Source organism: Ursus arctos, unplaced genomic scaffold, assembly GCF_023065955.2.
Source record: "Ursus arctos isolate Adak ecotype North America unplaced genomic scaffold, UrsArc2.0 scaffold_5, whole genome shotgun sequence".
Taxonomy (NCBI): Eukaryota; Metazoa; Chordata; class Mammalia; order Carnivora; family Ursidae; genus Ursus; species Ursus arctos.
In genome coordinates, this window is record NW_026623067.1 from 5,770,150 (window position 1) to 5,786,861 (window position 16,712).

The window sequence follows — 16,712 nt, forward strand, 5'->3', positions numbered from 1 at the left end:
GGGGCATGGGGGATTGGGATAGGCCAGTGATGGGTATTAAGGAGGGCATGTATTGCATGGAGCACTGGGTGTTATATGCAAACAATGAATCATGGAACACTACATCAAAAACTAATGATGACTAACATATCATATGGTGACTAACATATAATAAAAAGAATGAATATTATGCTGTACAATTCAAATACTTCAGTTCTACCTATACAAAGTTTTTAATCAAACAAAATGGGACAAAGGATGAAGATTGTGTAGTGGTTTACTCTTATCTGTGTTTTGATAAACTGCCTAAATGTTTTTATATAAGATCTCTAATGTCTTTTCATAACATCTGAGTTTTAGTATGAGCAGTTGCTGTCCATGGCAGGTGCTACAGGACAAGTTTTAAAAATGGAATAAAACCATGAGAGACTATGGACTCTGGGAAACAAACTGAGGGCTTCAGAGGGGAGAGGGGCGGGGGAATGGGATAGGCTGGTGATGGGTATTAAGGAGGGCACATATTGCATGGTGCACTGGGTGTAATATGCAAGTAATGAATCATGGAACTTTACATCTAAAACTAGGGATGTACTGTATGGTGACTAACGTAATATAACTTAAAAATATTATTAAAAAAAGAAGCTAAAAAAAAGCAATGGGCTGAAGATATGAATGGACATTTCTCCAAAGAAGACATCAAGATGGCTAACAGGCACATGAAAAGATGCTCAGCATCACCCATCATCAGGGAAATACAAATCAAGATGATGATGAGATACCACCTCACACCTTTCAGAATGGCTCCAATTAAACACAGGTAACAACAGGCATTGGCAAGGATGTTAAGAAAGGGTAACACTCTTGCACTGTTGGTGGGAATGGAAACTGGTGCAGCCAGTCTGGACAACAGTATGGAGGTTCCTCAAAAACTTAAAAATGGAGCTGCCCTATAGCCCAGCAATTACACTACTAGTGATTTACTCAAAGAATACAAAAAACTGATTTGAAGGGAGACATGCACCATGATGTTTATATCAGCATTATCAACAATAGCCAGACTATGGTTTGAGCCCAAAAGTCCCTTGACTAATGAATGGATACAGACAAAGTAGTATACAGTGGAAAACACAGCCACCAAAAAGATGAAATCTTGCCATTGACAATGACTTGGATGGAGCTAGAGCATATTATGCTAAGTAAAATAAGTCAGAGAAAATTAGATACCATATGATCTCATTCGTATGTGGAATTTCAAAAAGAAAACACGTTAACATGGGGCGGTGGAGGGAGAGAGGGGAAAAAACCATAAGAGACTCTTAAAGATAGAGATCAAACTGAGGGTTGATGGAGGAGGAGGTGGGGGATGAGCTAAATGGGTGATAGGTATTAAAGAGGGAATTTGTGATGAGCACTGAGTGTTGTACGTAAATGATGAATCACTGAATGGTACTCCAGAAACCAATATTGCACCATATGATAACTAAAATATAAAGAAAAAAAGGGGGGATATCATTAATGTTACTCAAATATAAAATAAACACAGATCAAAAATTCTATTGGTGAATAAGGGAACTAGCAAGATATTACATGTGGTTCAGAGGGAAAATTATAGATATCACACATATGAGGGTAGGAAAAAAATGTGGAAATGAATTTACAAATAAATACAGAATGGGTCTGAGTACAGAGCAATAGTCAATGGCATTACATAGGAATGTACCCAATTAGTATTTTTTATGAACAAGAATAAATTATATTATTAGAAGTTACCTACAATTTCAAGAATTGCAAAACAGCTCAAAGACAATACAATGCAACAATGATCTAATGCAAAAAAAAAAAAAAGGAAGAAAGAAAAGAAGGGAAAAGAAAAGAAGAGATGAGAGAAATAAAAGAAAAGAGAAGAGAAAAAAAAGGAAGGAAGGAAGAAAGGAAGAAAAAAAGAAAGTTTAAGACACAAAGAAAAAAATATTACCATTTGGCAGTTTTTCAAAATTTTCTGACTCAGGCACACTGAAGGCAGATGGCAACTGGATAAGTAGAAGAAATGATGCTTGTTAAAGACCTTCTTGTTAATGAATTATGCTGTGTTTTTTGTTTTTGTTTTTGCTTGTTTTTTTTTTTTTCCCATGGAGCCCAATGTAGGGCTTGAAATAATGACCCTGAGATCATGACCTGAGCTGAAATGAAGTGTCAGACACTGAACTCACAGCCATCCAGGTGCCTGGCTGGGTGTTTTTATATGCATTATTCAATTCAATCAGATGAGAAACCTCACTCTGTACATAGAATAAACTGATACTCAGATAATTTATTAAGAATTAAAAAGCTAGTAAATGAGTAAGATGAAATTTATATTTGGCACTGATTGCTCACATTCCATGGCTTTCCTCATTACCTATCACAATATACATTATGAAAAATTCCATCTGAGTGAGATACAGAGTGTAGTTCTTGATCTAGATAGGTGGATGAGGTAGATGACTTGGAAAGGACTGACACCCCTTTCAGTCATACTGCAGTGTGATCAACTGTGGTTCAATGACGTCAATGGAGGCTTTCTGGTGTTAGTCTCACGTGGTCTTATATATTTTGATAGTTGCATATGACAGTAAGAGAAAGGGAAATTGAGAAAATACAATAGTAAATTCTTCTCAACTGAGTCTTAAGTTGCTTACTTTATTTTTTTTAGAGTAACTGATTAAACATCAAGAGAAATGGACAACTTCACCTCCGAGAGCACATTCTTCCTCATGGGCTTCTCTGATGTTAGGGAGTTCCAGATCTTACACGCAGTGCTATTTTTGCTAACTTACCTGGCAGCTCTACTGGGGAATCTTCTCATTATCACCCTTACCACCAAGGATCATCGGCTCCACACCCCTATGTACTTCTTCTTGAAAAACTTGTCCTTTCTGGATCTCTGCCTGATTTCCATCACTGTCCCCAAATCCATCATGAACTCTCTAATGAATCATAACACAATTTCATTCCTTGGATGTGTTTCACAGGTATTTTTCTTCTTTCTCTTAGCCAGTACAGAAGTAGCACTCCTCACAGTCATGTCCTATGACCGCTATGTTGCCATCTGCCATCCTCTCAGATATGACATCATCATGGGCCACGGAGCCTGTGTGCAGATGGTCACCACTTCATGGTTCAGTGGAGGTCTCAATGCAATTCTGCATACAGCTTCTACCTTTTCCATACCCATGTGTGGGCCTCCTGAAATTCATCAGTTCTTCTGTGATGTCCCACAACTGCTCTCTCTTGCCTGTTCATATAATATTGGGGAATTAGTAGTCATTGGGCTCAGCCTGGTGTTAGATTTTGGCTGTTTTGTGTTTATTGATATTTCTTACATTTATATATTCTCCACTGTGCTAAGGATGCCCTCCAAAGAAGGCAGGCACAAAGCTATCTCCACATGTCTGCCTCACCTCCTTGTTGTGACTCTGTTTCTCTCTTCTGGATTTTTTGCCTATTTGCATCCTTTACCCAAATCTCCATCACTCTTAGACTTGCTCATTTCTGTATTCTATACTGTGGTGCCACCCACCATGAACCCCCTCATCTACAGTCTGAGAAATAAGGATATAAAGATGGCACTAAGGAAATTGATAATGAACAGATACAATCTATCAAAATAAGGAGTTAATATCACAGACAACATGATCTATATATTCATGGACATAATTATATGAACAATCTGTTGCATAGTCTGGTGATAACATTGGATATGTAGAGTACGAATATCATAAAAAATCTCATTGTATTCATTAAACTCTTAGGAAAAGCAATATGTATAATGACATGACATAATATGCATAATGCATTCTCAAATGAAAAGAAATAGACAAAGGTAGGTGATACCTGTACAGCATTGTGAATGTATTAAATGTCACTAAATTGTGCATGTTTTAGTGTTTAATTTCAAATTATGCTGATTTCACTTCACCAACAAGGCAGAACAAAACAAAAACAAAAACAAAACAAAACAAACAAACAAAAAACAACACTGCTCTTTTCCATCTGTCTTCCGCTTTTCTTACTCACGCCTATTATATTCTATTTTCTGGCATCACATGTGTCCTTGAAATTTAGTGAGAAGACACGGATATACAAAAATTTAACTTTACTTTAAAGAGATACATATGCTTGCAGTAATAATTTTTCAAGTCTTTATTTAAATTCCAGTCACTTAATATACAGTGTAATATCAGTTTCAGGTGTAGAATTTAGTGACTCAACACTTACATATAACAACCTGTGCTCATTACATTTGCCCTCCTTAATTCCTATCACCAATTTAACCCATCCCCCTATCCACTTCCCCTATGGTAACCATTAGTTTGTTCTCTATAGTTAAGAGTCTGTTTCTTGGCGGATAAAAACAGAGGAAAGCCAATAAAACATATCTTAATTATAGAGGGCTTATATTAATATTAAAACAAGTGCCAGGTTGAAAAAAAATAAAATTGATAAACCCTTAGCCAGAATTATAAAAAATAAAAGAAAAAGGACCCAAATCAATAAAATCACAAATGAGAGAGGAGAAATAGCAATAAACAATTGCCTGAGAATATTATGAAAAATTATGTGCCAAAAAATCAGAAAATCTGGAAAAATGGATAAATTCCTAGAAACATGTACAGTAACACACTCAAAAAGGAAGAAATGAAAAACATGAATGTACAAATACCAGCAAAGATATTGAATCAGAAAAAAAAATTCTCAACAAACAAAAATCCAGGGTCAGAAGTCTTCACAGGGGAGTTCTACCAAATATTTAAAAAAGAGTTAATACCTATTCTTCTCAGACTATTAAAAAAATAGAAATGGAAGGAAAACTTCCAAATTCATTTAATGAGGCTAGCAGTACCGATTCCAAAACTAGACAAAGACCCCACTAACAAAGAGAATTACAGGCCAATATCCTTGATGAACATGGTTGCAAAAATTCTCAACAAAATAATAGCAATTCCAGCAGTATATTAAAAGAATCATTCACCATGATCAAGTGGGATTTATTCCTAGGCTGGAAGTGTTGTTCCATATTCACAAATCATAGGACATGATACACCACATTAGTAAAAGAAAGGATAAATACCATATGATCCTTTCAATAGATGTAGAAAAGACATTTGATAAAATACAACATTCACTCATTAAAAAAGAAAACTCAACAAATTAGGGAGAAAGGGAACACACCTGAACATGAAAAAGGTCATATATGAAAAACTTCACAGCTAATAAAATCCTCAAGTGGGAAAATCTGAGAGCTCTTCCTCTAGGTTCAGGAACAAGACAGAGTTTCCACTCTCACCACTGTTATTTAACATAGTATTGGAAGTCCTAGCAAAGCAATCAGACAACAGAAAGAAATAGAAGGCATCCAAATTGGCAAATAGGAAGTCAAACTTACACCATTTGCAGATAACATGATACTCTATATAGAAAACTCAAAAGACAATGAAAAAAATTGCTAGAACTGATACACAAATTCAGTAAAGTCACAAGATACAAAATTGGCATACAGAAACCCACTGCATTTCTATACACCAATAATGAAGCAGCAGAGAGAGGAATAAAGGAATCAATCACATTTACAATTGCACCAAAAACTGTAAGATATCTAGGACTAAACCCAACCAAGAGGTAAAACTTCTGTATTGTGAAAACTATAAAATACTGATGAAAGAAATTGAAGAGGACACAAAGAAATATAAGAGCATCACATGCTTATGCTATAGAAAGAACCCAAAGTCCATTGGCTGATGAATGATAAAAAAGATGATATATACCAGTATGAAGTGGAATATTGCTCATAAAAATGAAATCTTGTCATTTGCAACAATGTAGAAAGAGTTAGAGAATGTTATGCTAAGCAAAATAAGTCAGAGAAAGACAAATACAACATGATTTCACACATATGTGGAATTTAAGAAACAAAACAGATGACCATATTAAAAAGAGAGAGAGAGAGACAGAGAGAGAGAGGCAAACCAGGAAACAGAATCAACTATAGAAAACAAACTGAGGGTTTAACGGAGGGCAAGTGTGCAGGGGGGAGTTAAACAGGAGATGGCTTTTAAGGAGGGCAATTGTAGTGATGAGTGCTGCATGTTGTATGTAAGCGATGAATCACTAAATTAGTTTCAGGTGTACAATTTAGTGATTCAAAAGTTGTGTACAACACCCAGTGCTAATCACAAGGGTACTCCTTAATACCCATCACCTATTTAACCCATATTATACCAATCTCCCCTCTGGTAACAACCAGTTTGCTCTCTATAATAAAGACTCTCTTTCTTGGTTTGCCTCTCTCACTCTTTTATCCCTATTTTCCTTTGTTTTATTATTATTTTTAATTCCACAAATAAGTGAAGTTATATGGTATTTTTCTTTCACTAAGTGAATTATTTCACTTAGCAGAATACCTTCTAGTTTCATCCACATCATTGCAAATGGCAAGATTTTATTCTTTTTTTTTTTTTTTTTTGGCTCACTAATGTTCCATCATATATACATATACACATATATAGTATATGTATCTTCTTTATCCATTCATCATTTGATGGACATATGGGCTCTTTCCATAATTGGCTATTGTTGATAATGCTGCTATATATATATATATATATATATATATATATATATATATATATATATATATATATAGTATTAAATATATTTATATTTAATATATATTATATTTAATATAATATATATATATTTTTTTCCAAAGAAACAGATCTTGGTTTCATTAAACTGTTTTACTTTGTGTTTTTAGTTTCAATATCATTTATTTCTGCTGTAATCATTGTTATTTCTCTCCTTCTGCTGGCTTCATGCTTTGTTTATATTTTCCCCTAGGCCTTTTAGGTGTAATGTTAAGTTGATTTTTTGAGATCTTTCTTTTTTATTGAGGTAGGCGTGTTTTGCTATATACTACCATCTCAGGATCCCATTTGCTGTATCCCAGTGGTTTTGAACCATTCTGTTTTCATTTTCATTTGTTTCCATGCATTTCTTTATTTCTTCTTTGTTTTCCTGGATGATCCTTTCATTATTTAATAGCATGTTGTTTAACCTCTATGCATTTGAGGTCTTTCCATTTTTTTTTCTGGTGATTGACTTCCTGTTTCATAGTTCTGTGGTAAAAAAAAATATGCATGCTATTATATCAATCGTTTTGTACTTTTTGAGTTTTGATTTGTGACAGTATAAGAACTATTCTGGAGAATATCTCATATGCACTTGAAAAGCTTGTGTATTCTGCTGCTTTAAAACAGAATGTTCTGAATATATGTGTTAAATACATCTAGCCCAGTTGTGTCACTAAAACCCATTGTTTCATTGTTGATTTTCTGCTTAGGTAATCTGTATTGATGTAAGTGGAGTGTTGAATTCCCCTACTGTTAGTGTATTATTATCAATGAGTTCCTTTATGTTTGTTATTAATTGTTTTATATATTTGGGTTTTTGCATGTTGGGTGCATAAATATTTACAATTGTTAGGTCTTCTTGTTGAATTGTCCCCTTTAGTACGATGTTGTGTCCTTCTTCAACTCCTGTTACAGTCTTTGGTTTAAAATTTAGTTTGTCTGATATAAGTATTTTTACTCAGTCTTTCTTTTATATCCACTTGCATGTAAATCTTTCTTTTTCTCTTCATTTTCAATCTGCACATGTCTTTACATCTAAATTGAGTCTCTTGCAGGCAGCATATTTATGGGTCTTGTTTTTTGTTGTTCTTGTTGTTTCAAGTTTTCAAATTCAAGTTAGTTAACATAAAGTGTAATATTGATTTCAGAAATAGAATTTAGCAATTCATCACCTGCAAATAACACCCAGCGCTCATCAAAAGTGTCATCCTAGTACCCATCACTAATTTAGCCTATCACCCACTCCTCTCTCCTCCAGGAACCCTCAGTTTGTTCTCTATAGTTGATCCTCTTGTGGATCCCTCTAGTGGATTACCTTCCTCTCTGTTTTTCCCCCTTCCTCTTTGTTCATCTGTTTTCTTCCTGAAATTTCACATATGAGTGAAATCATATGGTATTTTTCTCTCTCTGATTGACTTATTTTGCTTAACATAATACACCCTAGCTCCATCTACATCATTGCAAATGTCAAAATTTGATTCTTTTTGATGGCTAACTAATATTCTATCATATATATGATACACACACACCCCTTCTTTATTCATCATTGGATGAGCATATGGACAACTGACCTCTTTCCATAATTTGGCTATTATTGATAATGCTGGTATAACATCAGGGTGTATGTGCCCCTTTGAGCCAAAATATTTTTTATCCTTGTGTAAACACCTAGTAGTACAATTGTTGGTTCACAGGGTATTTCTATTTTTAGCTTTTTGAGGAAGCTCTATTTTGTTTTCCAGAGGCTGTTTTTTTTTGTTGTTGTTGTTTTATTTTGTTTTTTTTAAATCAACTCTGATGCTCTATGATTTCTGTTTGGCTAATTTAGTCCATTTACATTCAGAGTAATTATTGATAGATGTGTATTTAGTGTCATTTTATTACCTATTTTTTCATTGTTTCTGGAGATTTTTCTCTGTTCCTTTCTTCTCTGTGTCACTTTTTGTCCTTCCTTACCATTGAAAGTATCCTCTTTAATATTTCTTGCTGGGTTTTTTTTAAAGGATTTTTAAATATTTATTTATTTTAGAGAGGGAGAGAAAAGAGGGGAGGGGCAGAGGGAGAGAGGGAATCCTCATGCAGATTCACTGCTAGCAGGGAGTCCAATGTAAGGCTCAATCCCAGGACCCTGAATTCATGACCTGAGCCAAAATCAACAGTTGGACAATCAACCGACTGAGCCACCCAGGTTCCCAGCAGGGCTGGTTTAATAGTCATAAACTCCTTTACATTTTTTGAAACTCTTCGTGTTCTTTCTATTCAAAGGTCTGACTTGCTGGATTTTTCCCATTCATCTCTTTGAATATATCATGCCACTCACTTGTGGCTTGCTATGTTTTTGTTGAGAAACCTGCAGGTATCCTCATGGGTCTTTCCTGGAAAGTTAAGGACTTGTTTGCCTTTCTGTTTTTAATTTTTTTTTATTTTTCTTATTATATTATGTTAGTCACCATACAGTACATCCCTAGTTTTTGATGTAAAGTTCCATGATTTATTACTTGTGTATAACACCCAGTTTTTAAGAATTTTTCTTCTTCTGGAAAACAGTGTGGAGGTCCCTTAAAAAGTTAAAAGTTGGCCTACCCTATGATCCTGCAATTGCTCTACTGGGTATTTACCCTAAAGATACAGATGTAGTGAAGAGAAGGGCCATATGCACCCCAATGTTCATAGCAGCATTGTCCACAATAGCTAAATCGTGGAAGGAGCTGAGATGCCCTTCAACAGATGACTGGATTAAGAAGATGTAGTCCATATATACAATGGAATATTATTCAGCTATCAAAAAGAATGATTTCTCAACATTTGCTGGAACATGGATGGCACTGGAGGAGATAATGCTAAGTGAAATAAGTCAAGTAGAGAAAGACAATTATCATATGGTTTCTCTCATCTATGGAATATAAGAACTAGGACGATTGGTAGGGGAAGAAAGGGATAAAGAAAGGGGAGTAATCAGAAGGGGGAATGAAGCATGAGAGACTATGGACTCTGAGAAACAAACTGAGGACTTCAGAGGGGAGGGGGTTGGGGGAATGGGATAGGCTGGTGATGGGTAGTAAGAGGGCACGTATTGCATGGTGCACTGGGTGTTGTACGCAACTAATGAATCATCAAACTTTATATCAGAAACCGGGGATGTACTGCATGGTGACTAACATAATATAATAAAAAATCATTTAAAAAATCTAATCTCAAGAATGTAGTTTATGGGAGATTACTGACTCAATTAAACATTCCAATTTCAGAATCATCGGCATCCCTGAGGGGGTGGAGAAAAACAGAGGTCTAGAAGAGATATTTTAAAAAATTGTAGCTGAAAACTTCCCTAATCTAGCAAAAGAAATAAGCATTTGTGTCCAAGAGGCAGAGAGGACCCCTCCCAAATTCAACCATGACAAACCTACGCCACGTCACATCATAGTGTAATTCACAAATATTAGATCCAAGGATACAGTATTGAAAGTGGCCAGGGAAAAGAAATTTCTCACCTACCAAGGTAAAAGTATCAGGATTATGTAAGACCTGTCTACACAGACCTGGAATGAGAGAAAGGGTTGGGGGGGGCATTTTTAAAGCTCTTTCAGAGAAAAACATGCAGCCATAATCCTTTATCAAGCAAGACTGTCATTCAGAATTGATGGAGAGATAAGGACATTCCAGAATCGCCAGTCATTGTCCAATTTCGTAACCACGAAACCCGAACTACAGGACATATTAGGGGGGTTTATAAAAGTAAAAAGTTTCCAAGACTGATATAGAACAGACAGTTACAATCTATAGAAACAAAGACTTCACAGGAAACATGATATCATTAAAATCATATCTCTTAATAAACACTCTGAATGTGAATGGCCTAAATGCTCCCATAATATGACACAGGGTTGCAGATTGGATAAAAAGACATGACCCATCCATTTGCTGTCTAGAAGAGACTCATTTTGAACATAAAGATACCTCCAGACTGAAAGTGAAGGGATAGAAAACCATATTTCATGCCAATGAACCTCAAAAGAAAGCTGGAGTAACAATTCTCATATCAGACAGATTGGATTTTATACTAAAGACTGCAGTTAGAGATACAGAAGTGCACTATATTATTCTTAAAGGTTGTATCCAACAAGTGGATATGACAATTATAAATATATATGCCCCTAACAGGGGAGCAGCAAGATACATAAGCCAACTCTGAACGAGATTAAAAAGACCTATAGATAAAAATACGTTAATAGTAGGGGACCTCAACACTCACTCTCAGCAGTAGACAGATCACCTAAGCAGAAAATCAACAAAGAAACAAGAGCTTTGAATGCCATACTAGACCAGATGGACCTCATAGATATATATAGAACACTACACCCCCAAACAACAGAATACTCATTCTATTCGAATGCACAGGGAACATTCTCCAAAATAGACTATGTTCTGGGTCACAAAACAGGTCTCAACTGATACCAAAAGACTGAAATTATTCCCTGCATATTCTCAGACCACAATACTTTGAAATTGGAACTCAATCACAAGCAAAAATTTGGAAGAAACTAAAACACTTGGAGACTAAGAACCATCCTGCTCAAGAATGATTTGAAACCAGGAAATCAAAAATCAATTTAAAGAATTTATGGAGACCAACGAGAATGAAAGCATAATGGTCCAAAACCTATGGGATACTGCAAAGGCAGTCCTAAGGGGAAAATACATAGCCATCCAAGCCTCACTCAAAAGAATAGAATAATCTACAATGCAGTTTTTATATTCTCACCTCAAGAAAGTGGAACAGTAACAGAAGAACAGTCCTAGTCCATGCACAATAAAGCAGTTGATCAAGATTAGAGCAGAGATCAAGGAATTAGAAACCAGGAGCACAGTAGAGCAGATCAACAGAGCTAGAAGCTTGTTCTTTGAAAGAATAAATAAGATTGATAGGCCATGGGCCAGACTTATCTGAAAGAATAGAGAAAGGACAAAATTAATAAAATTTTGAATGAAAAGGGAGATGTCACAAAAAAACACCAATGAAATTGGAAGTATAATTAGAAACTTTTATCAACAGTTTTATGCCAATAAATTAAGCAATCTGGAAGAAATGGAGGCCTTCCTGGACACCTATAAATTACCAAGACTGAAACAGAAAGAAATTGATTTTTTAAACAGGCCAATTAAGTATGAAGAGATTGAAACAGTGATGAAAAACCCTCCAAAAAACAAAATGCCAGGGCCTGATGGATTCTCCGGGGAATTCTACCAAACATTCAAAGAAGAAATAATACCTATTCCCCTAAAGCTATTGCAAAAAAACAGAAACAGAAAGAAAGCCACTGAACTCTTTCTATGAGGCCAATATTACCTTGATCCCCAAGCCAGGCAAAGACCCCAACAAAAAGGAGAATGACAGCCTGATTTCCCTAATGAATATGGACACCAAAATTCTCAACAAGATCCTTGCTAATAGAATCCAACAGTACATTTAAAGGATTATCCATCATGACCAAGTGGGATTCATCCCTGGGATGCAAGGGTGGTTCAACATTCGCATATCTATCAGTGCAATAGATTTTATCAACAAGAAAAAAGCCAAAAATCATATGATCCTCTCAATAGATGCAGAAAAAGCATTTGGAATAATACAGCATCCTTTCCTGATTAAAACTCTTCAGAGTGTAGGGATAGAGGTTACATTCCTCAATCTCATAAAAACCATTTATGAAAAGCCTACAGCAAATATCATTCTCAATGGGGAAAAGCTGGAAGCATTTCCCTTAAGAACAGAAACACAACAAGATGCTCGCTCTTGCCATTATTATTCAACATAGTACTAGAAGTCCTTGCAACAGCAATCAGAAAACAAAAAGGCATAAAACGTATCAAAATCAGCAAAGAGAAGTCAAACTGTTTCTCTTCATAGATGACATGATTCTCTGTACAGAAAACCCAAAAGAATCCACTCCCAAACTACTAGAAGTTATAGAGCAATTCAGTAATGTGGCGGGATACAAAATCAATGCTCAGAAATCAGTTGCATTTCGATACACGAACAATGAGACTGAAGAAAGAGAAATTAGGGAATCCACCTCATTTACAAGAGCAGCAAAAATCATACATTACCTTGGAATTAACTTAATCAGAGATGTAAAGGATCTATATTCTAGATACTACAAATCACTCTTGAAAGTCATTGAAGAAGACGCAAAAAGATGGAAAAATATTCCATGCTCATGGATCAGACGAATTAACATAGTTAAAATGTCCATGCTACCCAGAGCAATCTATACTTTCAATGCTATCCTGATCAAAATACCAATGGCATTTTTCAAAGAACTGGAAAAAAACAGCCCTTAAACTTGTGTGGAATCAGAAAAGGCCCCGAATTGCCAAGGAGTTGTTGAAAAGGAAAAACAAAGCTGGGGGCATCACAATGCCAGATTTCGAGCTGTACTACAAAGCTGTGATCACAAAGACAGCATGGTACTGGCACAAAAACAGACACATAGACCAATGGAACAGAATAGAGAACCCAGAAATGGACCCTCAGCTCTTTGGGCAACTAATCTTTGACAAAGCAGGAAAGAACATCTAGTGGAAAAAAGAAAGTCTCTTCAATAAATGGTGCTGGGAAAATTGGACAGCTACATGCAAAAGAATGAAATTTGACCACTCTCTCACACCATACACAAAGATAAACTCTAAATGGATGAAAGACCTCAATGTGAGACAGGAATCCATCAAAATCCTAGAGGAGAGCATAGGCAGCAACCTCTATGACATTGACCACAGTGACTTTTTTCATGAAACATCTCCAAAGGCAAGAGAAACAAAAGATAAAATGAACATGTGTGACTTCTTCAAGATAAAAAGCTTCTGCACAGCCAAGGAAATAGTCAAAAAACCTAAGAGGCAGCCCACGGAATGGGAGAAGATATTTGCAATTGATGCTACAGATAAAAGACTGGTATCCAAGATCTAGAAAGAATTTTTCAAACTCAATACACGAGAAATAAATAAACAAATCATGAATTTGGCAGAAGATATGAACAGACACTTTTCCAATGAAGACATAAAAATGGCTAACAGACACGTGAAAAAAAGTTCAAAATCATTAGCCATCAGGGAATTTCAAATCAAAACCACTTTGAGATATCATCATATGCCAGTCTGAATGGCAAAAGTTGACAAGGCAGGAAACAGCAAATGTTGGAGAGGATGTGGAGAAAGGGGATCCCTCTTCCACTGTTGGTGGGGACTCAAGTTGGTACACCCTCTTAGGAAAACAGTGTGGAAGTCCCTTAAAAATTTAAAAATTGAGGTACCCTATGAACCAGCCATTGCACTACCGGGTATTTACCCCAAAGATATAGATGTAGTGAAGAGAAGGGCTTATGCACCCCAATGTTCATAGCAGCATTGTCCACAATAGCTAAATAGTAGAAGGAGCCAACATGCCCTTCAACAGATGACTAGATTAAGATGTGGTCCATATATACAATGGAATACTACTCAGCTTTCAAAAAGAATGATTTCTCAACATTTGCTCAAACATGGATGGCACTGGAGGAGATAATGCCAAGTGAAATAAGTCAAACAGAGAAATATAATTATCATATGTTTTCTCTCATCTATGGAATATAAGAAGTAGGAAGATCAGTAGGAGAAGAAAGGGTAAAGAAAGGGGGTAATCAGAAGTCGGAATGAAGCATGAGAGACTATGGAGTCTGAGAAACAAACTGAGGGCTTCGGAGGGGAGAGTGGTGGAGGAATGTGATAGGCTGGTGATGGGTAGTAAGGAGGGCACGTATTGCATGTTGCAGTGTGTTATACGCAACTAATGAATCATCGAACTTTATATCAAAAAATCAAAATAAAAAAATTTAAAAAATGTGGTCCATATATACAATGGAATATTATTCAGCCATCAAAAAGTATGATTTCTCAACATTTGCTGCAACATGGATGCCACTGGAGGAGATAATGCTAAGCGAAATATGTGAAGCAGAGAAGGACAGTTATCATATGGTTTCACTCATTTATGGAATATTAGAAGTAAGAAGATCAGTAGGAGAAGAAAGGGATAAAGAAAGGGGGGGTAAACAGAAGGGGGAATGAACCGTGAAAGACTATAGACTCTGGGAATCAAACTGAGAGCTTTGGGGGGAGGCGGCTGGGGTAATGGGATAGGCTGCTGATTGTTAGTAAGGAGGGCATGTATTGCATGGTGCACTGGGTGTTATATGCAAGTAATGAATCATGGAACTTTTCTTCAAAAGCTAGGGGTGTACTGTATGGTGACTAGCATAATATAATAAAAATATTATTATAAAAAACAGAGAAAAAAAGGAAAAGAAATATGAGCTTTATTCGGGAGGCAGGCCATCTGAGAAGGTGGACTCTTGTCCAAAGACCAACTCCCTGGTTTCTTATGGCCGAGAGATTTTTAAAGTTTTTAAATCAGGTAAGGCAATGAAATGGTCTGTGAGTTCTCTTCATTACCTGCAGTCTCGATGTCAACTACAGAATTATGCAGGTACTCAGATGCTGTACAAGAATTATTACTTCCTTGGTGTCCAGGGGGTGTTTTCAAAAGTACTCTCTCTTTTCTATAAAGGAGGACAAGGACTACAGGTGTGCAAAAAGGTCAATAAAGTCATTGTGTGACCTTAAAAAATATGTTATCTAAGTGTTCAATGAAAGGAAGAGTCATACATCTCTCACTTTAAATTAAAAGGCAGAAATGATTAAGCTTACTGAGAAAAGGTTCTAAAATAAAAAAGGACAAAAACTAGTTCTCTTGTACCAAAGAATTAGCCATGCTATGAATGCCAAAGTACAGTTATTGAAGGGAAATTAAAAGTGCTACTCCAGTGAACACAGGATTGATAAAATATGTGAAGCAGACCTACTGATGGTATGGTCAAAGTTTAAGTGGTCTGGATATAAGATCCAACCAAACCATCTTTTCTTAAGCTAAAGCCTAATCCAATATTCCATGAAGACTGAGAGAGGTAAGAAAGCAGCACAAGAAAATTTGAAGCTAACAGAGATTGGTTCATGAGGTTTAAGGAAAAAAAAAAAGAGTTGTATTGATAACATATCAGTGCAACATGAAGCAGCAAGTGCTGATGTAAAAGCTGCAGCAAATTATCCAACACAGAGGGAGGAAGATAGTAGGAAAACTCTAGGTTTACCTGGTCCCAGGAACACAACTGTTATCTGTCATATCATCCTAAATATCTCAGAAATCGACCTGAAGATTGACAGCAAATTCCACAATCAAAAGGAGAGAAGAGGCCACATTGAAGAATGTAAGATGTGGGGAGACATGGTTTGGAGAAGAAAGGAACCTCAGGTGCTACAGAGGGGAGGGAGCCATGATCACAGAGAAAGGCAGGAGAAAGAGGAGTACACAGGGGAAAGGACAAGGAAAAACTTTCTCCAAAGCCATTTGCTGGAAAAATGAGAGGGACCGAATGTTGTGAGTTCTTGTAAGCAGTGAGGCTTAAAGCCTAGAGTTTTACAGGTTAGTGGGATTGGCTGGGATACAACCTGGAGGGCACTTTGCTATTCCTGAAGAGAAGTCAGACAAACAACTCAGCACCAGACAATATGGAAACAACTATCTGAAGAGTGCCTGGACACACAGTGGGGAGATTATTCACTCATCTTGGAGCACCTCCCTGAGAGGCAGCAGTCATGGAGACACCTCTCCCTGAATAAAGGAGCTGGGTTCTGCCATTTCCCTCACCTTCCCCTGAGCACAAACACAGAGTCACCTGTGGGAAGTAGCTCACACTGATATCTGCTGCCTTACTTGCATACATCAAGCCCCCCCCCCCCCCGCAATCTGGCTGAACATCCTTTCTCATTCAAGTTTGCCTGGTTTCAACATGGTGGGCTCCTCCCCCAGAAGACCACAGGAATCCCTGCCCACACTACATTTCCTGACCAGAATGTTATGCAGGGCCCCAATTCTAGTGGAGTTGGGATCAGATTTCATTTAACAAGCAGACCAGAGCACACCTAGTTAAAACTCAGCACATTCAGGCCAGGGACCAAACACTACACAGAGCAGGC

General features: G+C 36.6%; 1 protein-coding gene across 1 annotated transcript; it reads left to right on the plus strand.

The window, feature by feature from the left end:
• Positions 1-2,696: 2,696 nt before the first annotated feature.
• On the plus strand, positions 2,697-3,629 carry LOC113261858 (olfactory receptor 14A16-like). Its single transcript, XM_026508179.4, has one exon. The coding sequence runs from the start codon at positions 2,697-2,699 to the stop codon at positions 3,627-3,629; it is 933 nt and encodes a 310-aa protein (XP_026363964.3).
• The last annotated feature ends 13,083 nt before the right edge of the window (positions 3,630-16,712 follow it).